The 27,679-nt window shown below is 34.6% G+C and overlaps 3 protein-coding genes, 1 non-coding gene and 1 pseudogene across 4 annotated transcripts in view; 3 read left to right on the forward strand and 2 right to left on the reverse strand.

Moving 5' to 3' along the window:
• Positions 1-182: 182 nt before the first annotated feature.
• Positions 183-5,096, reverse strand: LOC132052915 (peptidyl-prolyl cis-trans isomerase CYP20-1). Its single transcript, XM_059444634.1, has 7 exons — positions 4,968-5,096; positions 2,743-2,821; positions 1,503-1,550; positions 1,398-1,421; positions 927-1,109; positions 771-846; positions 183-577 (listed from the first exon to the last, which is right to left on the reverse strand). The coding sequence occupies exons 1-7, from the start codon at positions 5,043-5,045 to the stop codon at positions 439-441; spliced, it is 627 nt and encodes a 208-aa protein (XP_059300617.1). The 5' UTR covers positions 5,046-5,096; the 3' UTR covers positions 183-438.
• A 1,327-nt stretch (positions 5,097-6,423) lies between these two features.
• LOC132054053 (uncharacterized) lies at positions 6,424-18,786 on the forward strand (annotated as a pseudogene).
• LOC132052913 (zinc finger CCCH domain-containing protein 66-like) overlaps positions 10,942-27,679 on the forward strand; it is a 64,680-nt gene continuing 47,942 nt past the window's right edge. Inside the window, exon 1 of the mRNA XM_059444631.1 lies at positions 10,942-10,951. The gene's annotated coding sequence lies outside the window, so the exon portion shown is untranslated. The remainder of the gene's footprint in view (positions 10,952-27,679) is intronic.
• LOC132054987 (U6 spliceosomal RNA) lies at positions 17,446-17,545 on the reverse strand. The gene has a single exon (XR_009414456.1). It is a non-coding gene; the product is annotated as a U6 spliceosomal RNA (small nuclear RNA).
• On the forward strand, positions 24,640-25,918 carry LOC132052910 (probable pyridoxal 5'-phosphate synthase subunit PDX1). The gene has a single exon (XM_059444627.1). The coding sequence runs from the start codon at positions 24,754-24,756 to the stop codon at positions 25,681-25,683; it is 930 nt and encodes a 309-aa protein (XP_059300610.1). The 5' UTR covers positions 24,640-24,753; the 3' UTR covers positions 25,684-25,918.

Genomic DNA, 27,679 nt, shown 5'->3' on the forward strand with positions numbered 1-27,679 from the left:
AGAGGGAAAACAACAATAGAAATCAATATTTATGCAGTATTCTTATGGTTATGGATATCAATCCAAATATTCTTTAGTTATCTGGCCTCTTTTCTAATCTACCTACAACGAGTTGATGTACGTGCATTGATTTCCAGTTAGCATGGGAAGATGCAGAAATAGCTAAAATTGAATGGAGAAGGTATCAAAAAGCGTGATTTAATAGAAACCAATAACGAAAAGTAGATATTAACTACATATTGATGGCATAGATTCAACGTGAGACCGTGTCACTTGGCCTCCATAATGTTCTTTTCTTCGCCTAAAAATTTTCCTTCGCTGCTTATGCCACAACAATCATGGTTTGATAAGAAGTTAAAAACACTGCCCACTCCTTAAATGGCAGCAAAAACGACCTAAGATTATTGTGTAAAACATATTGCAATTATCAGAACTCAATTACAGAGGGAGTTCACCGCTGTCTGCGATGACAACTTTGCTTTTGGGTGTTCCACTTTGTCTTCCTTCAGCTTCCATCTTGTAAACGACATCCATTCCAGACAACACCTTTCCAAAGACAACATGTCGACCATCCAACCTATAAATAATAAAATATCAGAAGTGCCTACAAGATTGTTGTAGAAAGGATAGCTTATAAAAAGAGTTCTAAATCACAAATAGGGTTAAAAGACGCAAAACGACACCGGTAGATGGAGGTCAGGTTCTCAATTCTTGTAAAGTTAAATGGTTAGAGTAGGATGAATATGTTTTTTCAAGAGTCGGGAACTTACCAGCTAGTTGTGACAGTTGTGATGAAGAACTGTGAACCGTTGGTGTCAGAACCAGCATTTGCCATTGACAATAGCCCTGGAAATTATGCAAGGGGCACTTTTACATGCATGAAAATGGAGATTAATTTCCAATTCAACGTAAGGAGAAAATCCTACCAGGTGCAGTGTGCTTGATCTTGAAATTTTCATCAGCAAACTTTTCACCGTAAATAGATTCCCCTCCACGTCCATCACCAAGGGTGAAATCACCACCTTGAATCATGAAGCTGGGGATTATTCTGTGGAATGCGCTCCCCTTGTAATGAAGTGGCTTACCACTCTTTCCAACTCCTTTTTCCCCTGCAATGTTAATTACCACATACAAGAGAAACAAGATAATGAATGTGAATGTAACAATATTTGTCCAAAAAGAAAGTGAAGGTAACAAGCGAATGCAGTCAATTAAAAACACTCGATATATACAATATCAAAAAAAATGCATTACCAGTCAGCAAAGAAGAGAAACACTATTTGGTCAAGCAAAAGTAGGGAAAAAAAAAGAAAAATACAGGCCAGCACAAGCTAGAGAGTACACCGAAGCATCTCAGGCAGGAGAATAAATTATGAAAGTCTGGTACGTAGAAGCACCTGTGCACAATGCTCTGAAATTCTCTGCAAGAAATAGAAAGATAGTGAACAACTGGAGTAGTAATGGTGAAATTCACAAGCTCTCATTTATATATGTAACAATACCTGCTGTTTTAGGAACTGTTTTACCAAAGAGACCCATAACAACACGGCCTGTAAGAAAAGAAAAAAGGTTAAAAATCAACCCACATAAGAGAATGCAACAGAGGTAAGCTAGATGATGCTACACAAAAAAGCATTGCCCGGAAGAATTATCTTAGATCCTAGATTACGTGTATCAACCATTCCAACTTTGAAGAGGAACATGCAAGGCATATAATATAAGAGGACATAATATTCCTATAAATAGCAAGAAACAACATGTCAAGGATGCTTGTCAAATATTCTTTTTTCTTATTTTTACTTAATTTTAAGAGAAAATAAGGAAAATTCAAACATGTCCAAACAGCATCAAACATTTAAATTTGACCTTACACATAGAGATGGAGGGACGAGGAGAAGTTGAATAATAGTACATGTCTATTTATCAGGATTTCGATAATGGCCTTTGGGCTGAGAGACAAATAGTCTTATATTATAAAACACAACTCTAAAATCTACAGAGAAGGGAGGATAGTATGCATACATGTGACCCTGGGGGATCAAGGCGTCTGCAGCCTACTTGTTCCGAACAAACAATAATTTTAAGAGAATTAAAACATGTCCAAACAGCATCGAACATTCAAATTTGACCTTACATATAGAGATGGAGAGACCAGGAAAAGTTGAATGCTTGTACATGTCTACTTATCAGGATTTTGATAATGGCCTTTGTACAGAGAGACAAATAGTCTTGTATAATAAAACGCAACTCTAAAATCTACACAGGAGGGAACACAGTACGCATAAATGTGACCCTGGGGTATATCAAAGGCATCTGCAGCGTAATCAAGGAAGGAACAATAAGACACAATCCTCAAGTTCTCGGATATATTAAGAAAGATCCAGATATATAAAACTATTTACTTATGCTTCACAATGGATTCTCATCAAATCTATTATTTTTTTGCTCGCAAGATTGACATAACAGCTTAACAAAAGGAAGGAAACAGCTGGCATTTATCTCCCCCTTCCTCACAAGAAAAAATAAGGAAAAGGAAGACCATGTGCATCTACATTAAGATCCATAATGCAGCCGATGGAACACTGGTAAAACGACACAATTACCAAATCAACCCTGTATTTGCCCCAGTAAGCGTAGAAGCTAAAAACAAAAACAATAAGGGAAAGAGCATTCAAGCACAAAAGACATTATTAGCAAATCATCTTGTATTTGCACCATATAAATACAAGAAAGAAATTATACCGGCAGGTTTACCATCTATCTCAACGTCAAAGTAAACTTTGTGAGTTACTTCTTTCAGATTTTCCTGGGATTTTTTGGCCTGCAGAACATACTTTCAAGTTAATAGTAGCAAAACTTCTCACCCTTTCCATCACAAACTTAAAAATACACATGCACACAAATAGATGGGCCCACATAAAACAGGAAAGGAAGTACATCGCCTTTTGAAATGTTCCAAGTCATTGTGCATTTTAGACCCAAAGGAAAATGAATATTTTTCACAAAATATCTTCAGCAGTAACAGAAGAGCTTGATATCTTATGTGTAGAGCCTATAAATCAGAACTTTGTTAAGCAATCTATGTCTAACGTAGTACTCTATCTACAACCTATGTTAAGCCAGTGCAATCGTTAACCGAATAGTTGCATGTAAAGGTGTTAACAAGCTCTGCATGTTCTAGCTACGCTTGAGATCACATTAGCTCAAAGGTATGCCGGAACATGGCTTGTAAAATTCTTGCATAGCTCAAGATACAGTTCAACTCGACAACAATGGGTACTATATTTTCTCACACCCAAACTTTCTCTAGTAAAACAAATCTCAGATGAAATCAACAACTTCCACTTACTGCATGTTTCACAGATTGCCAATTATTCAAAGAACCGAAAGAAATTTTGAAAAGAAGTTGGATTCAGCTGAACAAAAAGGAAACTTTCAATTTCTTTGGTCTCTTGAACACGAATTGCCCCACGTAAACAAAGAAGAAGAGGGAAATGATAGTTACTGAAGCGGGCTGAGGTTTATGGGTGTTTCTGGCTTTCTGCCAACAGCATTCTACTATAGTGGAAGCAAAGGGAGGAAAGATACAATACAGTGAAGGATTAAAGAGTGTTAGTGGATCAGCAATGGAAAATGCATGGTTGATCCTGGTTAGGAGGAGATCAGTAATGGTGGAGCCAGATGTTGCTTCAAGAAGGCTTGTATGCAAAGAAGTAAAAAATTAAAAGAAATCAAAAAGGAACCAAGTCAGCGGGAGCTCAGCTGATTTAGTAACTGAGAGTGCTCAGCTTGTTCAATAAATCGATGAGCTCAATGGGGATTTTACTAGTGGCCGAGCTTTGTTACACGCTTTCAGTTCATTTACGGAGTTGCAAGTAAAATAATGCTACGTTTTTTGAAAAAAGTAAAATAATAGTACGTTGATTGTCTAAAAACATAATATAGCTGTTGTAAACGTGAACCTTCGGAAAAGGATCCATCACAGCATCCAGAGTCCAACCATTGTGTATGTGTAGATGACTAGCAACAAAGGAATCTATTCATCTGAATGATCCAGTACTTATACGAATTTCAACCAGATAATAATCCATAAAAAGAACATAAAGGGTCGATAGACGCTCGAATGATTAATATAGAAACCGTCTCAGTAGCTATTTTTCAAATATTGCAGTCTGCCAAGCAAGACAGAACGATTACGATCCAAAATCACAATGAAGATTCATACAAAATCGATCCAAAAGCAATTTTGCATTTGTATCAAGTTTCTACTTAATAGATAACACAGTAATTGCTTAGTCATGACATTAATAACATGTCTTAATCGGTTATTTGCAGATTGATCCCTAAACTATATGAAAGAGTGCTCTCTAATCTTTCCATTTTTTACAGTCTCAGTACTGAATCAGCTATTTTTCAAATAATGCAGTCTACCAAGCAAGACAGAATCGTTACGATCCAAAATCACAATGAAGATTCATACAAATCGATCCGAAAGCAATTTCACAACTGTATCAAGTCTCTACTTAATAGATAACACCGTATTGCTTAGTCGTAACATGAATAACACATCAATTAATCAGTTACTTGCAGATCCATCCCTAAACTATACAAAACAGTGCTCTCTACTATTTCGATTTGTACTTAATAGATAACGCGATATTACTTGGTCATAACATGAATAACACGTAATCAGTTACTTGCAGATCGATCCTTAAAACAGTGCTCTCTAATATTTCAATTTGTACATAAGAGTTTCTACTTAATAGATAACGCCGTCTCCGTAATTACTTAGTCGTAACATGAATAACACTTCAATAAATGAGTTATTTGCCGATCGATCCCTAAACTATACGTAAACAGTGATCTCTAATATTTCAATTTGTACATAGGAAGAGGATCACAAAAGGAAATCTGAATCATAAACTGCGTTAAACCGAAGATAAGATTAATAACAACAAATTGAGTACCTGAGCAAGAGCTAGGGTTCCGATCACGACCAAACTGAAGAGGAGAAAAACGGACGGCTGTGATCTCGTCGTCGCCATACTTGGTCGTATCTACGGTGAGAAAATGGTTGTGGAAGTTGTGAGTGAGACTTACTTGGATACTCGAAGGAGTGGAGAGTGTTGAGAGAGATTTATTTGAAGTACGGAGTTAACATAGATCTGTTGCAGTAGCCAATGGAAGAATGCCACGTTGGCCTGGTGAGGTGTTTCTGGGCCCAAATGAATATAAGGAGTTTTGCTAATTAAGCCCTTACTCACTCATCAGCCCACAGCTCATATGAGGAAAACCTGCTTCTTTTAGGAGTCATTTGCACTTTTGTTCCTATTTTGAGCTGGTCTTTAAGTTTTGTCCGGAAACAACCTTTTTTGGGAGACAAAAATTTAAATTTTCACATTATAGAACCCGTTTGGATTGGCTTATAAGTTGGCTTATAAATTTTTTAAATTTTTTTTAGTGTTTGGGTAAGTGAGAAACAAGTCGTTTTGTCTTAAAATAAGCTTAAAAAAATAATTGGACTCATTTAACTTAGTTTATCTAAAGCGAGCTTATAAAGTGAAAATTTAACGAACTTATAAGCCAAAAAAATAAGTTGACTACCTAACTTATTTTTTTTAAATTATAAAGTCATGAATTTTAAGCTATAAAGTTAATCCAAACGGGCTCATAATATCCCACAAATTATGTCTCGCGCCCTTAAAAGCTTATATTCTGCTTAGCATAAGTTCGATTGCTAAGGAAAAAAATTAAAGACCAACTCATTTGAAGGACGAACCATGCAATTTCTTCTCTTTAAGGGTGTGTTTGGTATGGAAGAAAAATATTTTCTAATTTCCTATGCCTGATTAGTTAAAATATTTTGAAAGCAATTTCTTTAAGTAGACAAGTCCTTAACTTATTGTAACATGTAAGTCGCTTGTTCTATTTTCACATTACTTATCTCACTTATTATCGATAGGTACATGTAGTCAGGACTGCTTCTAGTTCTTCGACATTTGGTTCATCCCAACCATTCGACGCAAAATATAAATTTATATGTGAAAACTCTCAAAAATATCAGCAAATGATATATCTAAACTCGTAGTAAAAGTACAATGAATCATCGCTAATAAAGGTTGAATTACTTATCAAATTAAAATCTTGAACGCCTTAGATGTATACTCATTTATTAGGTGAGATCTAATAAAATAAAAAATCGTGTATTTGAATTGAGGAGTTAAATCCTATTATGTACACAATTGTCCTTATAGATTAGTGTGTAAATAAAAAATAAAAAAAATTGTTGGTAGTGCATAAACTTGATGGGTATAAATTATTCATGTAATTTCAATATAAAAATAGAATATTTTAAAAATAAAACATGAATAAGTTATATCATATTTTCGCACTTTTCTAACAAATCTTGCAGGAAAAGAATACATGGAAAAAGAGAAGAAGCAAGAACTAAAAGCCAAGAAAGGAGGATGCATCCGTGATAATTTCACCAAAGACTATGCAAAGTCAAGAGAAACAAAATTATGACAAATTCTCACCAAAATTTCATGATAAATTGCCATGCCAATTTCTCAAGATTGCATCATAATTTGCCATGCCAATTTCTCGTCAAGAAAATATTATTATATTGAATTTCTCTTGCACTGTCTCTCCAAGACTTCTAGGAATTTTTCTATAAATAGGCATATGTTTTGTAGAAGAAAAGGGAACTCAATCTTGCATCCTATTTGCGTCCAATAGTGAAGAGGACACAAGAGCTAGTCTTGGTGTCTCTCTTGGCTCTTTCTTGTAATAAAAAAATATTCTCTTAGTCTTTATTTGTATTTAGTTATCTACTCCATAATGGAGTAAGTTTCCTTGGTTGGGATAGTAGATGAAGCTTGATGAAACTAGTATAATAAATATCTTTATTTTATTATCTTCTTATGTTGAGATTTTCTCTTTATCACCTTTATACACCAAGGTATTCGATATTAATTATATCTATTATTGGATTTAATTATATCTCTTTACAAAAATCCTTATCTTGTTAATTTATTTCTTATTCGGGAGAAGAGAACGATTTAAACAAGTTTATTGATTTAAATGATCTTTATCTTATTTCTTTTAGTCCTAATTCTCGCGGAGGGATTAACTCAAATAAGCTTATTGATTAAAATGATATTTATCTTATTTCTTTCAGTCCTAATTCTCACTGAGGGATTGACTTAAATAAGTTTATTGATTTAAGAGATCTTTGTCTTATTTATTTCAATCCTAATTCTCACGGAGGGATTGACTCAAATAAATTCATTGATTTAGCAAAAGCTAAGCGAAAGAGGCTTTTGTTCACTTGGTGCACTCAACTAAGATAATTCTTGTTTGAAGTCATTACTTTAATTGGTTAACTACACTAATTGAAAGAGGTGTTATTAATTAATTATTGTTTAATGTCACTAATTGATTGTCAATAAATTAATAGTATAAGCGAAAGTGGTGCTATTAACATATTGTCGTTATGTGGAGTGATTGTATTAGAAATAAGCAATCATTCTTTAAACGGAGAAATAAGTAATAAACTTTTGATTTTATTATAATAATTTTATCTTGCCGATTCAAAATATAAAATTTATTAGAAAAATCTAAAAATATTTTTTATTTTATTATTATAATTTTCAATACTTGAATGACTCTCTTTTCATCAGCTTTGATCCTCTCAAATAATAACCAAAATAATACAAATTTGTAAATTTCAGAAAATTCCAATCTCGCGAAACGATATCTTAAACTTTACTATAATTTGATAGAGTACGAGCGAAAGATACCTATGCATATTGGTCTCGTCAAAACTCCTTTAGCATGATGCGTCCAAACAATTGACACAATTATTCGAGCGAGACGGGTGCGGTTAAACACGAGCTGTTGGTTTTCCACGTGGTAGCGTTACGAGATAAACAGTAACGCACTACCTCAACCGTGCAAACAATTGTCGTGTGAGAGAAAGAAAAGGAAAGAGCAGATCAAGAAAGCAGGTCAAATTTCATCAACTGTTAAAGAAAAAATATCAATGAACAATGCAATTCAACGATTCATCAATCTAGAACAGCTTTGTTAAATAATTCAATGGGGATACTTTCTAGATAGTCCTCGGCCATCTTTTCTTCCTCGCTACATTATGTTCTTTGCTTTTATGTTCCTTGGTCTTCTCCTCTTCTTTGAGGTCCTCATCCTTTATCTCTACGATACTGTCACGCCCCACAATTGAAGAGGCGTAACCGGCACCCGATGCCACACTCGGCCCGAGCGAACCACTCTATACTTGTAACTCTGGAGGGATAACCCTCAACTTAGGCCGATAGGAACTACCTACACACAGATAGTACCAGCCGGCCGACAAGGCCACAATCTGGATAAACATAAACACTGCCTATCTCGTCTGGACTGGGCACACACACTCAAAACATATATATATATATATATATATATATATATATATATATATATATATATATATATATATATATATATATATATATAAACTGAGCAAGCCAACGAGGCTGCTATGATCTTATAAAACCAACAATATCGAAATAGGTATATACAAGCCGGCAAGGCTATCACACTGCACACTATATACAGGACTCGTCTACAATCCTCTAGAACAACATAACTGAATCATGGACGAGACAAGGCCCCGGCCTACCCGTCATGTCTATAAACATAAAAGGAAGACTCCACATAGACGTTGCAACTCCGAACAAGGGGGAGCTCACCAATCAGCTGACATCAAGTCATGTCTACTGAGGAGGTCTGATAGTCTGTCTATCTGTTCCTGTAGGCATGAATACAGCGCCCCCCGCAAAAAGGACGTCAGTACGAATAATGTACTGAATATGTAAGGCAAGATAACAACTGAAATGAAATAACACGTTGTACTCTGGATATATCAAGAAAAAATTTGGAGGTTCTCTACCTGGGTTGCCTCTCATCTGAGGCAAGATAACATAACTATAGATATAACTCCGTGACTCGAGGGTTAGGCATAGATAACTCTATGACTCATAGGCCAGGTATAACTAACTCCATGACCCGTAGGTCAGGTATGCGCAACTCCGTGACCCGTCGGTTAGGCAACAACTCCATGACCCGTAGGCCAGGCATATATATACATATAATGATAACTCGAAGACAACATAATAGCCTATAAGCAACATATACACTAGTTATACCTTCTGTCATTATATCGTCTTATATAGCTCGACTATTCTTATACTCGTTCTCAACTGGAGAGGAGTATAACAATAAGGTCATGGAATCCAAGTACAATCTTTGTGAATAGCACATCCTTGTGCGAATAGTCAAAGGTGGCTCAATAGTAGGAATCATGCCAATGAAAAGAAGGAATAGCCTTAACATACCTCTTGTCTCCAATACGCACTCAATAACGAATTTGCTTCAATTAGCCGTTTAACCTAAACAATGACAATACGTCCATTAACTCAATGAATACTAATATACGAGGTATATCAATGATAACTAGTCTCTAAAAAGAGTCGGGCAGCATTTCCCTATTTCATGACCATCTCCAACTCAATAAATAACACCAACAACATCAACAACAACCTCTATTTACCTCCTTCTAACTTCCAAGCACAAACAACACAATTATAAACTCAAAACAACCCAATATACATTCGTATACCAACGCTTCTATACACTTCTTTATTTTCGTATATACATAGTACAACAACAAAAACAACAACTATAACTACAATCAATTCCCATGATATTCAAGCCCAAAAAACAACTCGTGAGAATCACCAAACAGCCCACACGATAACAACAACACCAACTTATCCGATTTTCGCCATTAATTTCGCAGTTCTCATCTCACAATTTAGCTATGGCCTGTATGAATTTAAGTATATCTAGGAGAGGAGGATTTTTACCTTATATGCCAAGAAATCCTCTTCTTCCACTTTAATTCATATTGAAGAAAGCCCGCATTTAACAACACGATAAAAGAAAACACGAGACCTAAGCGGTGAGTAAAACCCGTAACAAAATTTAATAACGTTGTTGTATATATGTTCATAGAATAACGTTGCTGTGTATAATTCTTCACGAAATAACGTTGCTGCAAAGTTCACGAAAAATTCCTAAGCTAGATGAAGCTTTATTGGTTGCTATTCACGTTTTTATCAAGAGAAATCATTTAGCAAAATGAAACATCAAATGTCATATGTACTTAATGGACTGTGAGGTCCATTCTTTTATCCAAGAATTGTGAATAGGGCGCCTCCTAAGAGTAAGAAACAGATCACTTAGAGCTTGTTTGGATGGGCTTAAAATAAGTAGCTTATAAGCTGAAAGCAGCTTTGTCACGCCCCGAACCTGGGCCTGGACGTAACACGGCACCCGGTGCACGATTGCATGTAACCGAGCGAACCAATGCGTTGTTGGATCAACATGTGATATCAAAACATAACTAATTTATAAAATAAAACTAACACATGCTGATTAACTAAAAGTCTCACTGAAATATCATAATGCGAAAATACTTAGACAGTCTGAACATATCTGAAAGTAGCCAACATGGCTAAACCAAACAATCCGAACATCGCCAACAAGGCTAACATAATAAATATCTGATCGTATCGAACCGTGTCTATGAAGCCTCTAAGAGTCTTTGAATAATAGGTATCTATAAACCGAACCGACCGGATGATCGACAACGCCCCGAAGGAATTTGGGGCTCACCAATAGCCGATACGTGCACTCCTAAATAGCCGAGTCGTCAACTCGTATATCGTTGCACGCATCGCGAGACGCAGCCCCAACAATAAAAGGACATCGACATTTGAATTGTATCGGTATGTAAAGCAACCGAAGCAATAAAATACCGAAACCGAAACCGATAACCGTAATCAGAATCGTAATAGCAAGGAAGTAGAGATATGAATACTCCCTTCTATATCTCGAATCATCCGTATTATCCGTGTTTGTATATGTGGGGCCTCGGCCCATAATAAATGCACGCTATGGCCTCGGCCTAGTAGTGCGTCGTCCAATGGCCTCGGCCACGTATACGTATACACCGGTATCGTGCCGTGCCCTCGGGCAAAATCACATATGTATAATTATGGTTAATTAATAAGGATCGAGACCACAACAACAATGAACAATGCCGAACCGAAATAGACATCTTTGGAATTAACCGAAAACACCGATTGTTTCGAGCATACTTGAATTTCTAGACCGAGACTCATGTGGTAACAATACATAAGTCTATAAAGATTACGTGCCGAGTTCATGATATTCAAATTGATAACCATGAACGAATTCTCAGAATCGCAACCCTAGAAGATAACGCTTCTACAACATATCATAAAACCGGGGCTAAACCGTATTCTCGAGTCAAATTACGACAAGTATGAAGAATGAGGCGTAGGGAGAATCATGAACATTCCCTAACGTAGATAGTTAGCCTCACATACCTTAATTCCAAATTTCTTTGAGCGAAATACAATGTTCGTCGCCCCTTTCAACTTTGATCTATATCAATACAAGCCAAAGGGATTCTATATTAGCAATAATATTCATACTTTGGTCATCTAAGCATTTTATCAAACACTTAGTGGGCATAAAGCTCCACAATCTCCATTAATGGTGTTTCTTCACCCAATTCCCATTCTATTACTTCTAGGTGATTCTACAATCTCAATTATAGATGTAATTAACATCATTCTCCATCACCCATATCATTATAACAATCTCAAGTCAACAATCCAAAACTCTAGCATAGTTTATATAATCCTCTTTATCAAACCCATTTACTATTCTCCCAAGAACTCATCAATTCACAACTATGCATGATTAGAGAGTAGAAACATTACCTTTTTGAAGTCCAATCCTCTTGAATTCGGGTTCTAGGGTTTCCACATCCAACAAAAATGTTCCAATCCTAACTCTATGGATTAGAAGAGTTTACTCAAGTTAGAAAGGGATTAGGGACTTAAATTCACCCTAGAATCATGATAAAAACTTACCTTGGGAGATCTTGAGGTTTGGGACTTGTTCTTCTTGACTTTAGGTTAATTTTTCGTGAATGGGGTGCTGGGGAAATAAACCCCAAACCTTAAATATAACTTAAAACGCGTAAACCCGACCTTTTGACCCGAAACTGACCCGTTTCGCGATGGGTCCGCGATGCGGGACCATCGCGCAATGTTCTGTAGCTCAATACTCAGACTTGCGCGATCGGCCCACGATGCGGGAATATTGCACGCGCCCCGACGCGCCTGAAATAGCGACATGAGTCGATTCTGTACAGTGTTCGGTAAAATGGACATAACTTCTTGTACACAGATCCGTTAAAGGCCCATAATATACCGTTGGAAATCTATTTCAAAGGGCTACAACTTTCATCAAAGAAGTTTTCCCAAATTCATAACATATTTTCACGAAAGTTGGCTGGAAGGCAGACGTATCGAAAACTTAGCCGATTCGATAGGATTTCAAGTGCCTTACTATTAGCCATATTGAGACGATCATATCTCCTTGCTCCGATCTCTGATTGGCTTGGTCTTTGTATCGTTAGAAAGGTATTTCCACATACTACAAATTCATTGGGGGTAATTTCCCAAATTCCAAACCGATTAAGGAGTTATCGGCTGCTTAAATAGGCCTATCAACCATTTTCGCAAAACGTTCAAAGCTTCAGTGTTTCCACTAGAACTCTAATGATATGAGCTTAAACTCAGTTCCAAGATGCGGGGTGTTACAAGCTTATAAGCTGAAAACAGCTTATAAGCCAAAAAAAAAAAAAAAAATTGGGGTAGCCCAACTTATTTTTTTGGCTTATAAGCTGTTTTTTTTTAAGCTAAGCCAAATGAGCCAACTTATTTTTTGGGGCTTATTTTAAGCACCAAATGGCTTATAAGCTGGCCAGCCAAACACTCAAAAAAACTGAAAACAGCTTATAAGCTGTTTTCAACAACTTATAAGCTACGCCAAACGGGCTCTATGTACAAAGGTGACTCATGTCCTCACTTTTCTATAGTGTATCCATGTGTAAAGCTTGTCTCCTTTATTTATCTAGTAACCTTACTTTCCTCTTGTTTCTTGTTCCCCTACACCCTAAAAATTTAGCTAACTAGTGAAATACGCTGCGCTTTGCGCGGTTATAAACGCCATTAGTAAATTTATACTAACTGACGTTGTAAATATATTCAAGATAGACTAGATTAAATTTTTCACTGTCTTCAAGATAGAATATATTAAATTTCTTAGTGTCTTCATATGATAATTAATTTTATATGTTCAATTAAATTATACTTTGCAAATTTTTTTAAAAAGTAATATAAATCAAGGTGATTAACAACTTAAAGAATTTAAAAGACATAAAAAATGAAGTTTAAGTGGCGGAAGCCATTAATTAATTGTGAGCTTGCTTGCAACGTCACGAGAGTGACTTTTATAGAGTAAGATGAAAAGGTATAATAAGAGGTGTAATTAACAGAATTAAGAGAGTGACTTTTAGATTTTTGAATATATAGCAAATTAATTTTTAAAATGGGGGAAAATTGTAAAAAAGGAGAAAAAAATAAATGGTCTTCAAGTTCATGGAGATGTGTCCCATCACCTTTTATATGCCATAGTTATTTCAAATATGCACCATCTTCTTGTACACTTTCTTTTTGGTATAAATCACTTTAGAATTTAGCTTTACCGGAAGAATCACTTATTTTCTCAAATTTCTCTTTCGGTTCTTCAAAAGAAATACACATGCTAAGTTAGCTACGTACTTTCAAAAGTTGGAATCCTTTGGATCTGTTACCCTCAAACTCCTAATATCAGATTTTGCTAATTTTATGTGACCCAAATATTTAAGGGAAAAGAAACCATAAAAATATGTTGCAATAGTTTAAAAAATCATACCTTGATTGATACTGTGGTTTGTTGGCTTGATATTAAGAGCGATTTCTTTGGCATCAAACCTCCATATGATAAAACGTCATGAACGATATATATTTGTTTTGAATCTATTTGAATAGAAAAACACCACGTCTATTAGACAATGATAGTGCTCCAATGCAAATAAAAATAATAATAAAAGATATAGAAAGACATATAAATATACCGGAATTCATCAATAAGTAGAGCAATGTTTTGTTATAGAACTGCCATAATCTCTTGAATGAAGTTTGTAACCAGAACAAAAGAATTGATCATTATTATTACAACAGAAATTAACTTGCCTCCGAAAATACTCCATTCCTTTAGGTGACCATTTTCATAGTCAAGATATCAATGAAAGAGGAGATGTACATTTTCTCATTATGGCAACGCTGGATAAGAACCGATCTTTACTTTTGAGTATGAAATTGTTGAAAAACACAAATGATATATGGATATATTATTTGACGTTTAAACTTCTAAGGATTGTTATAAAATTACATACATTTAATAGGGAAGGGGAAAAAGCTGGATTAGTATTAGACTATTTAATTTAATTTGGTACTGTTATAGAGGAAGAAGAAAACATATAAGTATATAAGAGGTGTAATTAAGAGAATTAAGAGATGGCTTTTAGATTTTAAAATATATAGCAAATAAATAATGAGGGGAAACTCCAAAAAAATGAGAAAAAAGATAAATAGTTTTCTAGGCCATAGAGAGGTGCCACATCACCTTGTCTATGCCTAGCTTTATATTATATATAGATATAGATTACACACATAATTAATTCTTAGTCTCAAATTACTTAAATAATGAATCACTTCTAACACACTTCGTATACTCATTATCATGATCACGTAATATAATACTAGTCCATAGCCTCTTTTGTCACACACAATACTTTCCAATCACGTCGTCACACTTCAAAGTCTTAAATCATTTCGGGACTCCGCATTTTTATACAACGAGCTCTTTATTTGTATACTTGAATATGACAAAAATTATCCGAAGCTCGGGTCTACTTACATATGTCGAGCGGTTCAAACCATAGCCCGAAACCTCGGGGTATTACATCGATGAAACTTATGCTCTCCGATTCGCTTAACCTCTAACCTTCACGACACTTACTTACTTATAATCTCAAAATAATCTTGTCTTGAACTTATGTCAATTAACTTACAACAAATCCAACATACAAAAGTACGGGATGTAACAGATACTTAATTATCTATTGTTGTAGTGTTTTCTGTTAGTTAGGATATAATATTGAAGTGAATTGAATACACATATTTGTTCTGAAAAGATTATCTTCTATTAAGAATGTTTTTGGCACTTCAGAGAAAATACGAACAGACAAAAATCGTAACAGTCACTTATTTGTTTACCTTGTTGGAACTTCAGAGAGAATATGATCAGACAAAAATTCACAATAAACACTTTTAGGTGACTGCGATGACAGGCTTGTTGTATATCCGAAGAATATTGCGTATTATCTCCAAAGTCAAGCACTCAGTCATTTTAAAAAAAAGTTATAACTTCTAATGCTTCAATTTTTTCTGTTTCCCCTGTTTTTTCTTTTACTTTATTTCTTTGTGAAGTTCTTAACATTCTTAATTTTTATTTTTTCTTAACTTTTGATGACATTCTTATATTCGCCGTTGGTGTTTTTATTCTTTGGATGCTAGATCGACAACTTAATTTCTCTGACAAAAACAATCGTTGGTCACAACTTAGAGCCAACGCAGTGGCATGTATTTCCTGCGAAATCCTTCGATGAAGAATCAACTTATTCAAAGGCTTCCACGATCATACAATGCTCTTATCTTAGCTGTAGTAGCACTAGTCGCGTCCGCAATATTCCTCGAAACAGTAAATTTCAATTTGAATCGAAATCCAACGATTGTCCAGATTTCTTCAGGAGCATACGTTACGATCTCGAGCCATGGGCCAATTTTAGGATTTCTATGAACCATGTATTGGAGGCTCAGAAGAATGCAGCATTTAGAGTCGTAATTATTGGTGGCAAATTATTTGTGGATTTTTACTATGCTTGTGTATAGAGTAGGGCTATGTTCACAATTTAGGGAATATTGCAACTACTTAGGAGATGTCCTGGAAAAGTTCCAGATGTTGATTTAATGTTTGATTGCATGGACAAGCCTATTATCAATCGAACTGAACATGCTTCAATGCATTTGCCTTTGTTTCGGTACTGTACCACACCGCAACATTTCGATATACCTTTTCCAGACTGGTCTTTCTGGGGCTGGTAAGAATATATATATATATATATATATATATATATATATATATATATATGACTTTCCTTTTATTTATCTAAATGCAAACTACATTGTTTAAATTTTGGTATATAATGTAACAATGTTACGAGAAGGTATATGGTTGACTTGTTGAGCTTGTTAGTTTGTATAGCACGCCAGTACTGCTTTATCAGGTTATAGATTAATGCCTATCATAGGATTCGCTTACAATTACATTATAAGTGATGTAATTGTGTAGAAAATTTTACATTGTCATAGAACTCAAATCCATCCAACATTATAACTTCTATACATTAAATTTGCAGTATAACTACAGGTAGTTGTTCATAATAAGTGAAATTAGTTAGCTGGAAGCTAAGACAGATAACTTGTTACGTAGGATTGGGGTGTCATTCTTTGGCTGACCATGGACTTTCTTTTTGTTTTTGTTTTTTCCTTTTTGTATCAATTAGTTACTTTGCTGATTTATATTTTCAGGTCTGAAATAAACATAAGACCTTGGAATGAAGAATTTAAAAGCATCAAAGAAGGCTCAAAATCTCGAAGTTGGGTAAGGAAGATACCGGTAGCATAATGGAAAGGGAACCCAGATGTAGTTTCTCCTATTCGTTTAGAGTTGCTTACTTGCGATGACACTCAAATGTGGAGAGCACAAATTATGCGGCAGGTTCATGACTTACACATTTGAATGAGAATCTCCTTTCTTTAGTTTCTGTATATAACTAGTTGTGTTTTTAATTTTGTTTCTTCTTGCTTTTGGTAATTTGAGTCCCTTTATCTTCTTAATTACTGATTTATGTTGTGATGGATATAGAATTGGACAGAAGAAGCAAAGGTTGGATTTGAGAAGTCCAAACTATCAAAGCAATGTAATCATAGGTGAGCTTTGCAACACTCTTGAGTTGCCAGTCCCGAATTCGGATTTTGGTTCTTCGGTTGACATTATATTCTTGGCAATTTAGGCAGCAATTAAGAAGTTACATTCACTAACAGTTCAAAGAAATTTTAAAATTTTGTCAGTGCATAGAACTTAAATGAGTCATCCAAGATATCTTACCTAGTGTTGACATTTTCTAGGATCAACTTCTATAATTATTTGTCTTCTTTGCTGATTCATTTCTATGAACTTTCCATGCTAAATTAAGTCATCAATGCCTTTATTCTATCTTTACTCTAGTGATAAGTCATCTCATCGTCGTGTACCCCTAAAAAATTGTACAATGCGATAAATGATTGTATTAGAGCTCTTTGTGTGTGTCATCCTTGTGTAGCCTTGCTAATCTTCTGTGTATCGTTCCAATTTTATCAGATGTCCATAGAGGGATATTGTATTAAGTTCTGACACAAAGGAAAAAATGCATTCGTTCTGTTAAATTATGTTCTGATAATGCAAGTACAAGATTTATGCAGAAGGATATGCATGGTCAGTGAGCTTAAAGTATGTTTTAGCATGTGGTTCTCTTGCCCTGATAATCAGCCCACAGTATCAGGATTTCTTTAGTCACGGTCTGATTCCGAAGAAACATTACTGGCCAATTCCTCCATTCGATTTATGCCCTTCTATAAAGGCTGCAGTTGATTGGGGTAATGCAAATCCATTGGAGGTATGTTTTCGCCCCCAGGATTATGTTATTGTAGCTACTTTTTAGCTTAGATGAGATTATGCTAGTGACGGATTCAGAATTTAAACGTTGTCAAGTTCTGAAATGTATATCTAAGTCTATTTATGTTTGTGTTTGACTCTTTCATTTTGCCGATGTCTTTATACTTTTTCCCATGGTTTTTCTTGGTTAATTAGGCCAAAGCGATTGGAAAAGGTGGACAAGACTTGATGGAAAGTTTGAGTATGGATCGGATATATGATTACATGTTTCACTTAATTTCAGAGTATGCAAAGCTGCAGGATTTTGTACCTGTTCAACCCCCCTCTGCTCTTGAGATTTCTATGGATTCTGTGCTTTGTTTTGCTGATGACAAGCAAAAAACATTTCTGAAAAGATCCATTGCTTACCCTTCACCTGGGAGTCCTTGCTCACTATAGAAATTCTACAAGCAGTAACAAATTCAGGATTTAGAGTCAGAATTAGCATTTTGTTGAACCCGTAGTGTCTAGTCTAGATCATCACCACTGCCTACCGGAGTTACATAGGAACGAACAGGAAAATGTAGAAGACGAAAGACAAGCCATATTCGGTTTGCCTTCCCTCTTTGTGCAAGAAATTTCCTGTTTCACTTAAAAATAAACCATTTTAGAAGAAAGGAATTTTACATCATTATACACCCTAGTCTTATTTATGTATGATCTTCGGGACTAAGGCGTAATTGTTGTAGATTTGGGGCATTACTAGAATTTATACTTGCCCTTTTCCAAGCTTGTTTGAGGCATTTGCTCTCTGCATTCAAGACAGAAGAAGCATGTTTTTTTAAAGATTAGGCATTTGTATGTAGGGACGAGAGAGAAATAGCAAGTTTTAAGCTTATTGATCTTTCAAGAGGGAAAAAAGCAAATGTGATCTGTGAAGCATATTGTTTCTTAATGGGAAGATAGTACTGCTTCATTCAGTGATGTTGGTTCTTGTAAATGTTTATTCTCTAAATTTGTTGTGATTACCAATTTACCACCTCTTTGACAGGCGAGTTTGGGAGTAGATTAGACCCTTATTTAAAGAAAAAAATTCATATTATGAACTAGCTTGAAAGCTGACTAGTCTGTGAGTCGACGTCTCCCAAAACTATATGACATGAGTGACAATAGTTCAATACATACAAATGATCCAAGAAAGACAACTTAAATATTAAAGTAGTAATAACATTCAGAAACATCACACAAACCATGAAGTTCAACTAACATCAAAAGTTAGATGAAGAATGCATATTGTATGGGCTTATAGCTCGCGAGAGTCGTCAAGTCGTATATATATATATATATATATATATATATATATATATATATATATATATATATGAGGATACATTGATCTGCCTCATTGCAACTCCTTCCTCCTCATTAGATATGTAAATCAAATTCTCAGCATCATCTATGTATCTAGACATATCTCGGATGGCCGTGGAAACATATTCAGGCACTGTTGTGATGAAAACTTTCTTTTCATAACAGTGCGTGAGTATTGTTTCCATGGTCTTCCAAAATATGTCTTCACTGAGTATTTAGAAGCCTTTAAATCAGAAGCTGCAGTGACACTACAATTACGAATCGAAATTCCGGTGTTTTGATTAGGGTTTCATAAAATTGCATCACGTTTTATTTTGATGTGCTTGCGCATTGTAGCCCTTCTTGGTTAGCATTATGTTGTTTTGAATCCAATCATGTGTTGTTTCTTAACTTCGACAAAAAAAATTATGAAGAAAAAGTTTATAATATGTAAGATTAGACGTTTGAACTCGAAGGACATGGAAGAATACTAGCAAGGTTTAAGCTTATTGATTATTCAAGAGTGAAATAGCAAGTGTAACACTGTGAAACATATTCTATCTTAATGGAAAATATATTTAATTTCACTTCATTCTGTGATGCTGCCTCTTGTATAAGTTTAATCTGATAAAAACTTTTTTGGGACCATCATCCCTTTGACATGCGAGTGGTTTTGGGAGAATTGAGACATATGTTTTGATGTTAATGCAATCAAGGAAAGATTAAAATGTTTAATGCAATCAAGGAAAGATTAAAATGTTTGTACAAGACAAACCTAATTTATTCCAACTTGTAACTAATACCCCATCTTATAATTAAAATATCTAAACATGGTATATTCGCGGAATTTAGACCGGACAACTCTTCTTTGTTTGAGTTGCTCACTTGACAAGAGCTCTTAATAAATGGGTAATGAATTTTATTATAGATACATATTGTATAGTCTGTACTCTGTAGCTATAAAGGACCGAAATAGATACTTATGGTATAGTCTGTACTCTGTAGCGATAAAGGATGGAAATAAGGGGTTGCATGGTTACTTTTACTTGATCTTTTTATTGAATATCTATAGAAAAAATTATATAATTAGAGTAATATTTATATTGAGTGACAAAATTAGAATTTCCGAGGTTACGAATTCACGAATACGTGGGATATTGCAGTCTCGTGATTGTGGGATAAGGAAAATGGAAAGAAAATAAGGCATGAAATAAGCCATCAAGGCGTTACCGATATGTGCCAAATTTGAGGGAGAAAAATGACGTCCTCAACTATCCAAGTAGTAATACTAGTGGCAAATGGAGAAGGTTGGGTCACAAGCAACTCTTTTGTCCTCTAGCAATTATCATTATTAATGAATGAGAAATAAAATCAAAGGTTCGTTCAAAAAGTGGAAGAAAAAGGCTTGTGGTGGTTTCCAGTCAATGACAAATTCATGACTGGCCTTTCCCAAGCATGCTTTTTCTTCACCATTTCCTCTCCCCCGCTAAAAATAGCCACGCGCTCCATTTTATTTTATGTGACTTCTAATTGGACACGGGAATTTATAAATGAAAAGTGTTATAAATTTATTTGAGGGGTTATAAAATTTACTGTATTACTAGTTGTAAAATAACAATTTAATTATATTATTTTTAAATCTAAAAAAAGCCAATATTTTAATTTAAAAAAATAGGTTCGCATACATTAGAATGACGTGAGTAGTAAAATGAAATTACTTCTCGTGCCGGAGCTAGAATGTAACATATAGATTCACATAAACTCATTAATTTTTCTCAATCCATGTGCATATATGAAAAATTTATTAAGTATTTAATTATGAACTCAATTATTATTGTATATTAACTTGAGATTGTTGTAGCAATCTATAAATTTTGAATTCGCCGTTATACGCCACTCAAAAAATGATGAAAAGAAGATTTTAACAATTAGGGATCGTTTTGTTTAAAATCGGGATATATCAGTATTATAATCCTAGAATTGAGATAAGATATTAGTGCAAAAATAATATTGATCTTAATTAATATCTTCAACTAAATATAAAACAAATTTAATTATTTAAACTCAAATAACCCACCTAAAGGGCAGCCAAGTGCACAACACATCCCGCGTTAGTAGGGTCCGAGAAAGGGCCTAATTCCTTCCCACCTGATCCCTTGAATCAAACAGCGCCTTAAAACATTACTAAGGACCCATTTGGCCGTGATAATTATTCACTTTTTTCAGAATTTTTTCACTTTATCTGAAAATCGGTATTTGGCCATGTAAATTTCAAATACAATTTGAAGTTGTAATTGGAATTTGGATAATACCTAAAACCCTTCATTTTTTAACTTTCAGTACTTTCAAATAACCAAATTTTTTTTGTAAAAATTATAATCAAACGCAACTTTATCTTCAACTCCAACTTCAAAAAATTCAAGTAAAGTGAGGACTATTTGATTTCTAACGCACGCTTATAATACTATGATATATGTAAAATGCTTTTTTTTTTTGTTTTTAGTCAAATGCGCGCTTGGGAAGTTTGTAAAACTTGGTAGCCTCTACTGGTGCTTTTGTAGCGTTATGGTAAAAAAATTGGCTGGTTGTTGGGATTCCGCGCAGACATTGGGAAAGTAGCTTCTGCGCTCACCGCTTACGTTACGAATTGCTTGCACAAATTGCGCTCTTTCATTTGTTTCCCTGCTGCTGTTTTTGGACTTATGAGAAGGAAATTATACTCCTTAAAATTAAAAAAAAAGTTGTTGGCAATGTTTGTTCATGAATCAAAATATAAAATGAAGGGAAGTACTGAATATTTTACTCTAAAAGTATAAAAATATCAAACAAAAATCCAAGATTATTAAAGTATAATATCTACGACGAGGAAAGTACGTCACGGGCTCACAGCATTCGCCAGATTTGGGTACCAGAGCTAACAGAGTAATGACGACATGCGTTGGGCAATTATTTTCTGAGACTTTGGTCTCCCCAAGATTTCTACCTCTTCCAACTTCCAAGTGGTTCATTTGCCTTTGCCAACAAGCAAACAATTCATACTCCGTCCTTATTTGCCACATTTTTTAAATTTATTTTATAAAATGATATATCTTTAAATTTATAAGTAATCAATCAGTTTTACTTAATTTATTTTCTTAATTAGAAAGTTTTATAATTATATATTTTAGTTTATTACTTCTTATAATATATTTTAGATGTTAAATTTAAAAATATTTATTCTCTTTTATTAATTTAAATTATATCACTTAAATTAGAATGAATCTCACTTTACCCCCTAACATTTAAGGGTTGGGAAAGGATACTCCCCTCACATATTGAATGGGAACGATAACCACCCTATCCAATATTTTCCGGTGAGAATTTTTGTTTTTAATAAAAATCTTTTTTTCTTTTTCTTTCTAGAATTAAATACAATATATAACTCTTATTATTGTCCATTCACCTATTCCATCGAAAAAACAATGTATAACAACTACTTGAAAAAATCGTTAATAAATTTCTAGCTACATGTCATTGGTTTTTTTTTTTTTTTTGGACTAGAGGGCCAAGATCTTAATTATTATACAATCTAAATACGATCTAGTATCGATCATATGTGAATTTATATTAAAAAACACTAATCTATGTTAAATTGTGATGTCGCTTGTTTGAGGACATTGTATCATAACAAAATGTTAAGTATCATCTAATTTTTGATATAATACACTCAAATTAACGATATTTCTGTGAAATTAAAGGAAACAAATTAAATCTTTTTAGATATTATTTGATTTAATCTTTAGATTTAATTCATAATATACACACACACACACATCTTTTGTTTTCAGTCCACAAATTTTGTGTTTTAATTTTAATTGTTAATATATACATATAGAGAAAAATATAGGTAAGATTTAACAAAGATTAAATCTCGTTTCAATGGTTAGTTTAGTGATTTTTTATTATTTTTTTAAAATTAATTACTTATTCTCACCGAAAAATATTAAATAAGGAAGTTATCGCTTCCATTCAATATGTGAGGGGAGTATCGTTTCTCAACCCTTAAATGTTAGAGGGGTAAAGTGAAACTCACTCCATAAATTAGATTGAATGAAAGTAATAATGTGAGGAGGCCCCATTGTTTCTCTAATGCATTAATGCATCACTCGCTTTCAACTTTCAACGCCACCCCTTTCCTCTCGCCGCCTCATTTGGGGAGCCCCCAGCATATTTGCTAGTGGCTAATTTCTTTATTCAAGAGAAGATAAGTAATTCTCTTTAATCCCCACTTGGCAGTGATAATTTTTTTTATTAACATGTTTACCTTAAATTCATAGATACATAATTTGTTTACATTTATTTAATTAATTAATATTTATTATAATATTATTAAATCAGTTAAATTATAGAAATGTGATTCGATATTATAAAAGTAAATTAGCAAATTCGACAAGTTAAAAGACTTTAATTCTAATAAGACAATTATAACAAGGCGAGGACTTAACGAGTAACGACCTCATGGCAACGAAACTATGTAAGAAGAAGCATCGCTCACGAATTTTAAATCAAGTTCAGCGTATAAGGCATACTCCTTTCCAAAATGGTAATCCAAATTTACTCATGGTTAGGACTTAGGACTGCCTTCATTATTTGGTTAAAGGAATACTTTATAGTTAAAAGTAAATTTATGTTCCGAAATCACTTAGATAAAGTCAAAGATAAAAAGGATAAAAATGTATAAATCATTCCAAAGTATAATTATTAAAATTAAGATATTTCGCATACTTTTGGAATAAAATTGGACCTTCATTAATTTACAACCAACTTATGATCTTCCTCCCAGATATTGACAATCAGATTACAACCAACAATTTTTCATTCCTCGTCCCCTCTTAATTTGGTTGATAACCATCCAACACGATCCGATGTGGACTATACTTCCTTTTATGATTTTTTTAAACCAACTGAATTTATTAGTCATTTTCTCTATTCCTTCTTTTATCCTATCGACGTTTGTTTACAGCGTGCTATTTTATTTTGCTAAAAACATTGAAATCCAAGTTTTACGATTGTTTTTCTCTTAAATAAATAAAAAACGAGTGAATTTTCGGATGAATTCTTATTAATAATAAAAAAAATCATGTACAAATACGATTGAGTGCCTTCCTTTGCTACTGGTAAAAATTAACTCGCATTCAATAATTAAGTCATATATTTATTAATTTATTATAATTAAATTAATTTAATTTAATATAATTAGCAAGATAAATATTTACCGAGATATCCTATTTTTAAGAATAAAGATTTGAAACTTAAGGACGTAAAGTTAACTCCAACTGCCCCACACATATATTTTTCAAACATGTTTATCACAAACAAATAAGGGAAAAGAGGACTGATAAGGAAATATGTAGATTTTTGGTATATTTTAATCTCAAAGATTTTGTTTGGTGTATAAATAATGAAGATTTTTCCAGAATTAAAAATTACTAGTAGTTATTGTAGTCCTATAAAGCTGTAGAAATCCTCAGCCACTTTTCTTTCCTATCTCCTCCACCGCCTTTTCTTTCCTATCTCTTCATTTCTCTTTTCCTCGGCAAAAAAAAAAAAAAAAATTCAGTTATGGCCGGAAGCGGTGTGGTAACGGTTTACGGTAACGGTGCTCTAACGGAGACCACCAAACAATCCCCATTCTCCGTTAAAGTGGGTCTTGCTCAGATGCTTCGCGGCGGCGTTATCATGGACGTCGTTAATGCTGAACAAGCCCGTATAGCGGAGGAAGCCGGCGCGTGTGCTGTCATGGCTCTTGAGCGCGTCCCTGCTGATATACGCGCTCAAGGTGGTGTAGCCCGTATGTCGGATCCACAACTTATCAAGGAAATCAAACAGGCCGTTACTATCCCCGTTATGGCTAAAGCCCGTATTGGTCATTTCGTTGAGGCCCAAATCCTTGAAGCAATTGGAATTGATTACGTGGACGAATCAGAAGTGTTAACCCTTGCTGATGATGAGAATCACATTAACAAACATAATTTCCGTATCCCTTTTGTTTGTGGGTGTCGTAACCTAGGTGAGGCTCTACGTCGTATCCGTGAGGGCGCAGCTATGATACGTACAAAAGGTGAAGCGGGTACAGGCAACATTATTGAAGCCGTTCGTCATGTCCGTTCCGTTATGGGTGATATTCGTGTGCTACGCAACATGGACGATGATGAGGTGTTCACTTTTGCTAAGAAGATAGCAGCACCGTACGATCTGGTGATGCAGACAAAACAGTTGGGTAGGCTTCCTGTTGTTCATTTTGCTGCAGGTGGGGTTGCAACACCAGCAGATGCAGCGCTTATGATGCAGTTGGGATGTGATGGTGTATTTGTCGGGTCGGGTATTTTCAAGAGTGGTGACCCGGCTAAGAGGGGTCGGGCTATTGTTCAAGCCGTGACTCATTACAGTGACCCACAATTGTTGGCTGAGATTAGCTGTGGGCTTGGTGAGGCTATGGTTGGGATTAACCTTGATGATAAGGTGGAGAGGTATGCTAACCGTTCTGAGTGATTGAGATGGTTTTAATTAAGTTAAGAAATTAAAGTCTTTATTTTCGTTTAAATGTTTACAGTTTTGAGGTTTAATGTGCCTCTTGTGCTTTGGATGAGCGTATGTTAAACTGTTGGATATGTTCGTCCGTATATTTTAGTTTTGTTTTTCTGGTCAGTTATTATAACTTATAAACCATTGGAATGGGATGATTAGATTTATTCAGTTATATGCATTTCGATATTCAGCTTTGGAATATTTTCTGAGAATGTGCGGATTTTTCTTTTTTTAGCTTGTTATGGTAGAAATTGGAGAGATAGGAAACCGGATGGATTAATTCCTCAACTGTTCACTCAACTGATAGTTGCTATTTCTTTTGCAAGTCAGTTTCTTTGTGGAAGGAAATTGGAATCGAGAATCAGGATAATAACTATTAATTGTTACTATTACAACTCGAATCCGATGCATACTTTATAACTATATTTTCTTTTTTAATTGAATGGATTAATTTGAAAATAAATTCACTTTATGAATGATTTACAATATCAAATTTTTAAGGTTTATTTTGAGCCTCCGTCTTTCTTCTTAGGATAAACGTCGTGTACTCAAATGGATTCATATAAATTGAAACAGAGGGAGTAGTATATACACTTATCTCTAAAAGGTGTGATGTCTTTCCATCTGACACACTTGTGTATGTATGTGTGTGTTGGTGGGACATCACAAGGTACAGTTTTTTCAATCCGTGTGCGCTTGGCATAAAACAGAGTATAATGAAATCAATATTTTTTATAGACAAAAACAACTAATGTGGATTAAGGTTAATGTTAATCGGTACTCCTACATTAGCTTTGGTAGTATTTGACAAGTCTTTTAAGTTTGGTTACCGTTTATATGACAAGAGACATGTTGGAGATTTAGAGAGCTTAATTTTAGAAAATCTTAGGACAAACTATTGCGTAGGGATCAAACAGGTCTAAATGGAGAGGAATTGACATGAAAATTGGTGTAGTCAATTAGAACTAATATGATAGCTGTAATACATCTAGTCTAAGTTTGAGATAGTGGGTGTACCTAAATGCTGGGATACATCTGCCTTATGTTACTGCTGACAAAAGCAGATTCGTGTCGATTTCAAATGCACCCTGGGTTTATTTCTAGTGTGGTCAAATCAGCTGTGAATTGTATAGAACCTGGTTCTGTTCATCTTGGTATTGTTTTGTTTTCAGCTTCTTTCAATTCTTCCTGGAGAAAGAAATTGATTTACCATTGGTATTCTAGGTCGTGAACTTGTGATGATTCCACTGATCATAACCGTGAAAAAGCTTGTTTCTTTCTTTTGAAATTCCATTAGAACTTGGTTTCTGTCCTGTTTTTATTTTGATTCAGTGAGTTGGGGCAGTTCTATATATAACCATCTTTAGATTATCTATTGTCGTGAAAGAAACAGCTTTTGTGCCACGGCAAGGTTGTTAACCGGTCTTAGACTATGCTCATTTGCGTCAAAATTGTCACACCCCGATCTTGATCAGGGTGTGATGGGCACCCGACCCCGTGACCGGAGCCGAGCGAACCCTCTGACTCTTATTCCAAGCGTAATTTTTTTTTTGAAAACCTTTAAGACGAGTAAACATAAATAGATGACTGAAATATTCCTTTGTTGCTTTAGAATCAAATAAAAATACGTAACTATACAGAGCTTGTATCGTAGTACAAACTGACTCCTGAAACCCACGACTGCTATCAAAGTCTCTAATGTGATCGTCCCCGCACGATGTACTGACTCGGCTACACTCCGGACATAATGAGTTTGCCAACTCGTTAAAAATCTTCTATATTAACTCGATTCGTTCGGGTGTCACACGTATTGACGAACGCCCCGAAGAAGAGGGGTCAAGATAGAAAAGAATGTGCGAGATGTAAGACATGAACGAAAACATAGTGAGAGTTGTAAAACATATCACGCATAAACGGTAACTTCAGCGAGTAATAACTATATGGAAACATAGACATCATA

The sequence above is a fragment of the Lycium ferocissimum genome, chromosome 4 (assembly GCF_029784015.1).
Source record: "Lycium ferocissimum isolate CSIRO_LF1 chromosome 4, AGI_CSIRO_Lferr_CH_V1, whole genome shotgun sequence".
Classification (NCBI taxonomy): Eukaryota; Viridiplantae; Streptophyta; class Magnoliopsida; order Solanales; family Solanaceae; genus Lycium; species Lycium ferocissimum.

What these genes read in the sequence shown, in the direction of transcription:
- LOC132052915 (XM_059444634.1), bottom strand. Translation starts at nt 5,045, where the DNA reads ATGGCGACGACGAGATCACAGCCGTCCGTTTTTCTCCTCTTCAGTTTG. An exon ending in AACAGTTCCTAAAACAGCAG is followed by an intron (nt 1,422 to 1,502) that starts GTATTGTTACAT and finishes TATTTCTTGCAG; the next exon opens with AGAATTTCAGAGCATTGTGC. An exon ending in TTTCAGAGCATTGTGCACAG is followed by an intron (nt 1,110 to 1,397) that starts GTGCTTCTACGT and finishes TTAACATTGCAG; the next exon opens with GGGAAAAAGGAGTTGGAAAG.
- LOC132052910 (XM_059444627.1), top strand. Translation starts at nt 24,754, where the DNA reads ATGGCCGGAAGCGGTGTGGTAACGGTTTACGGTAACGGTGCTCTAACG.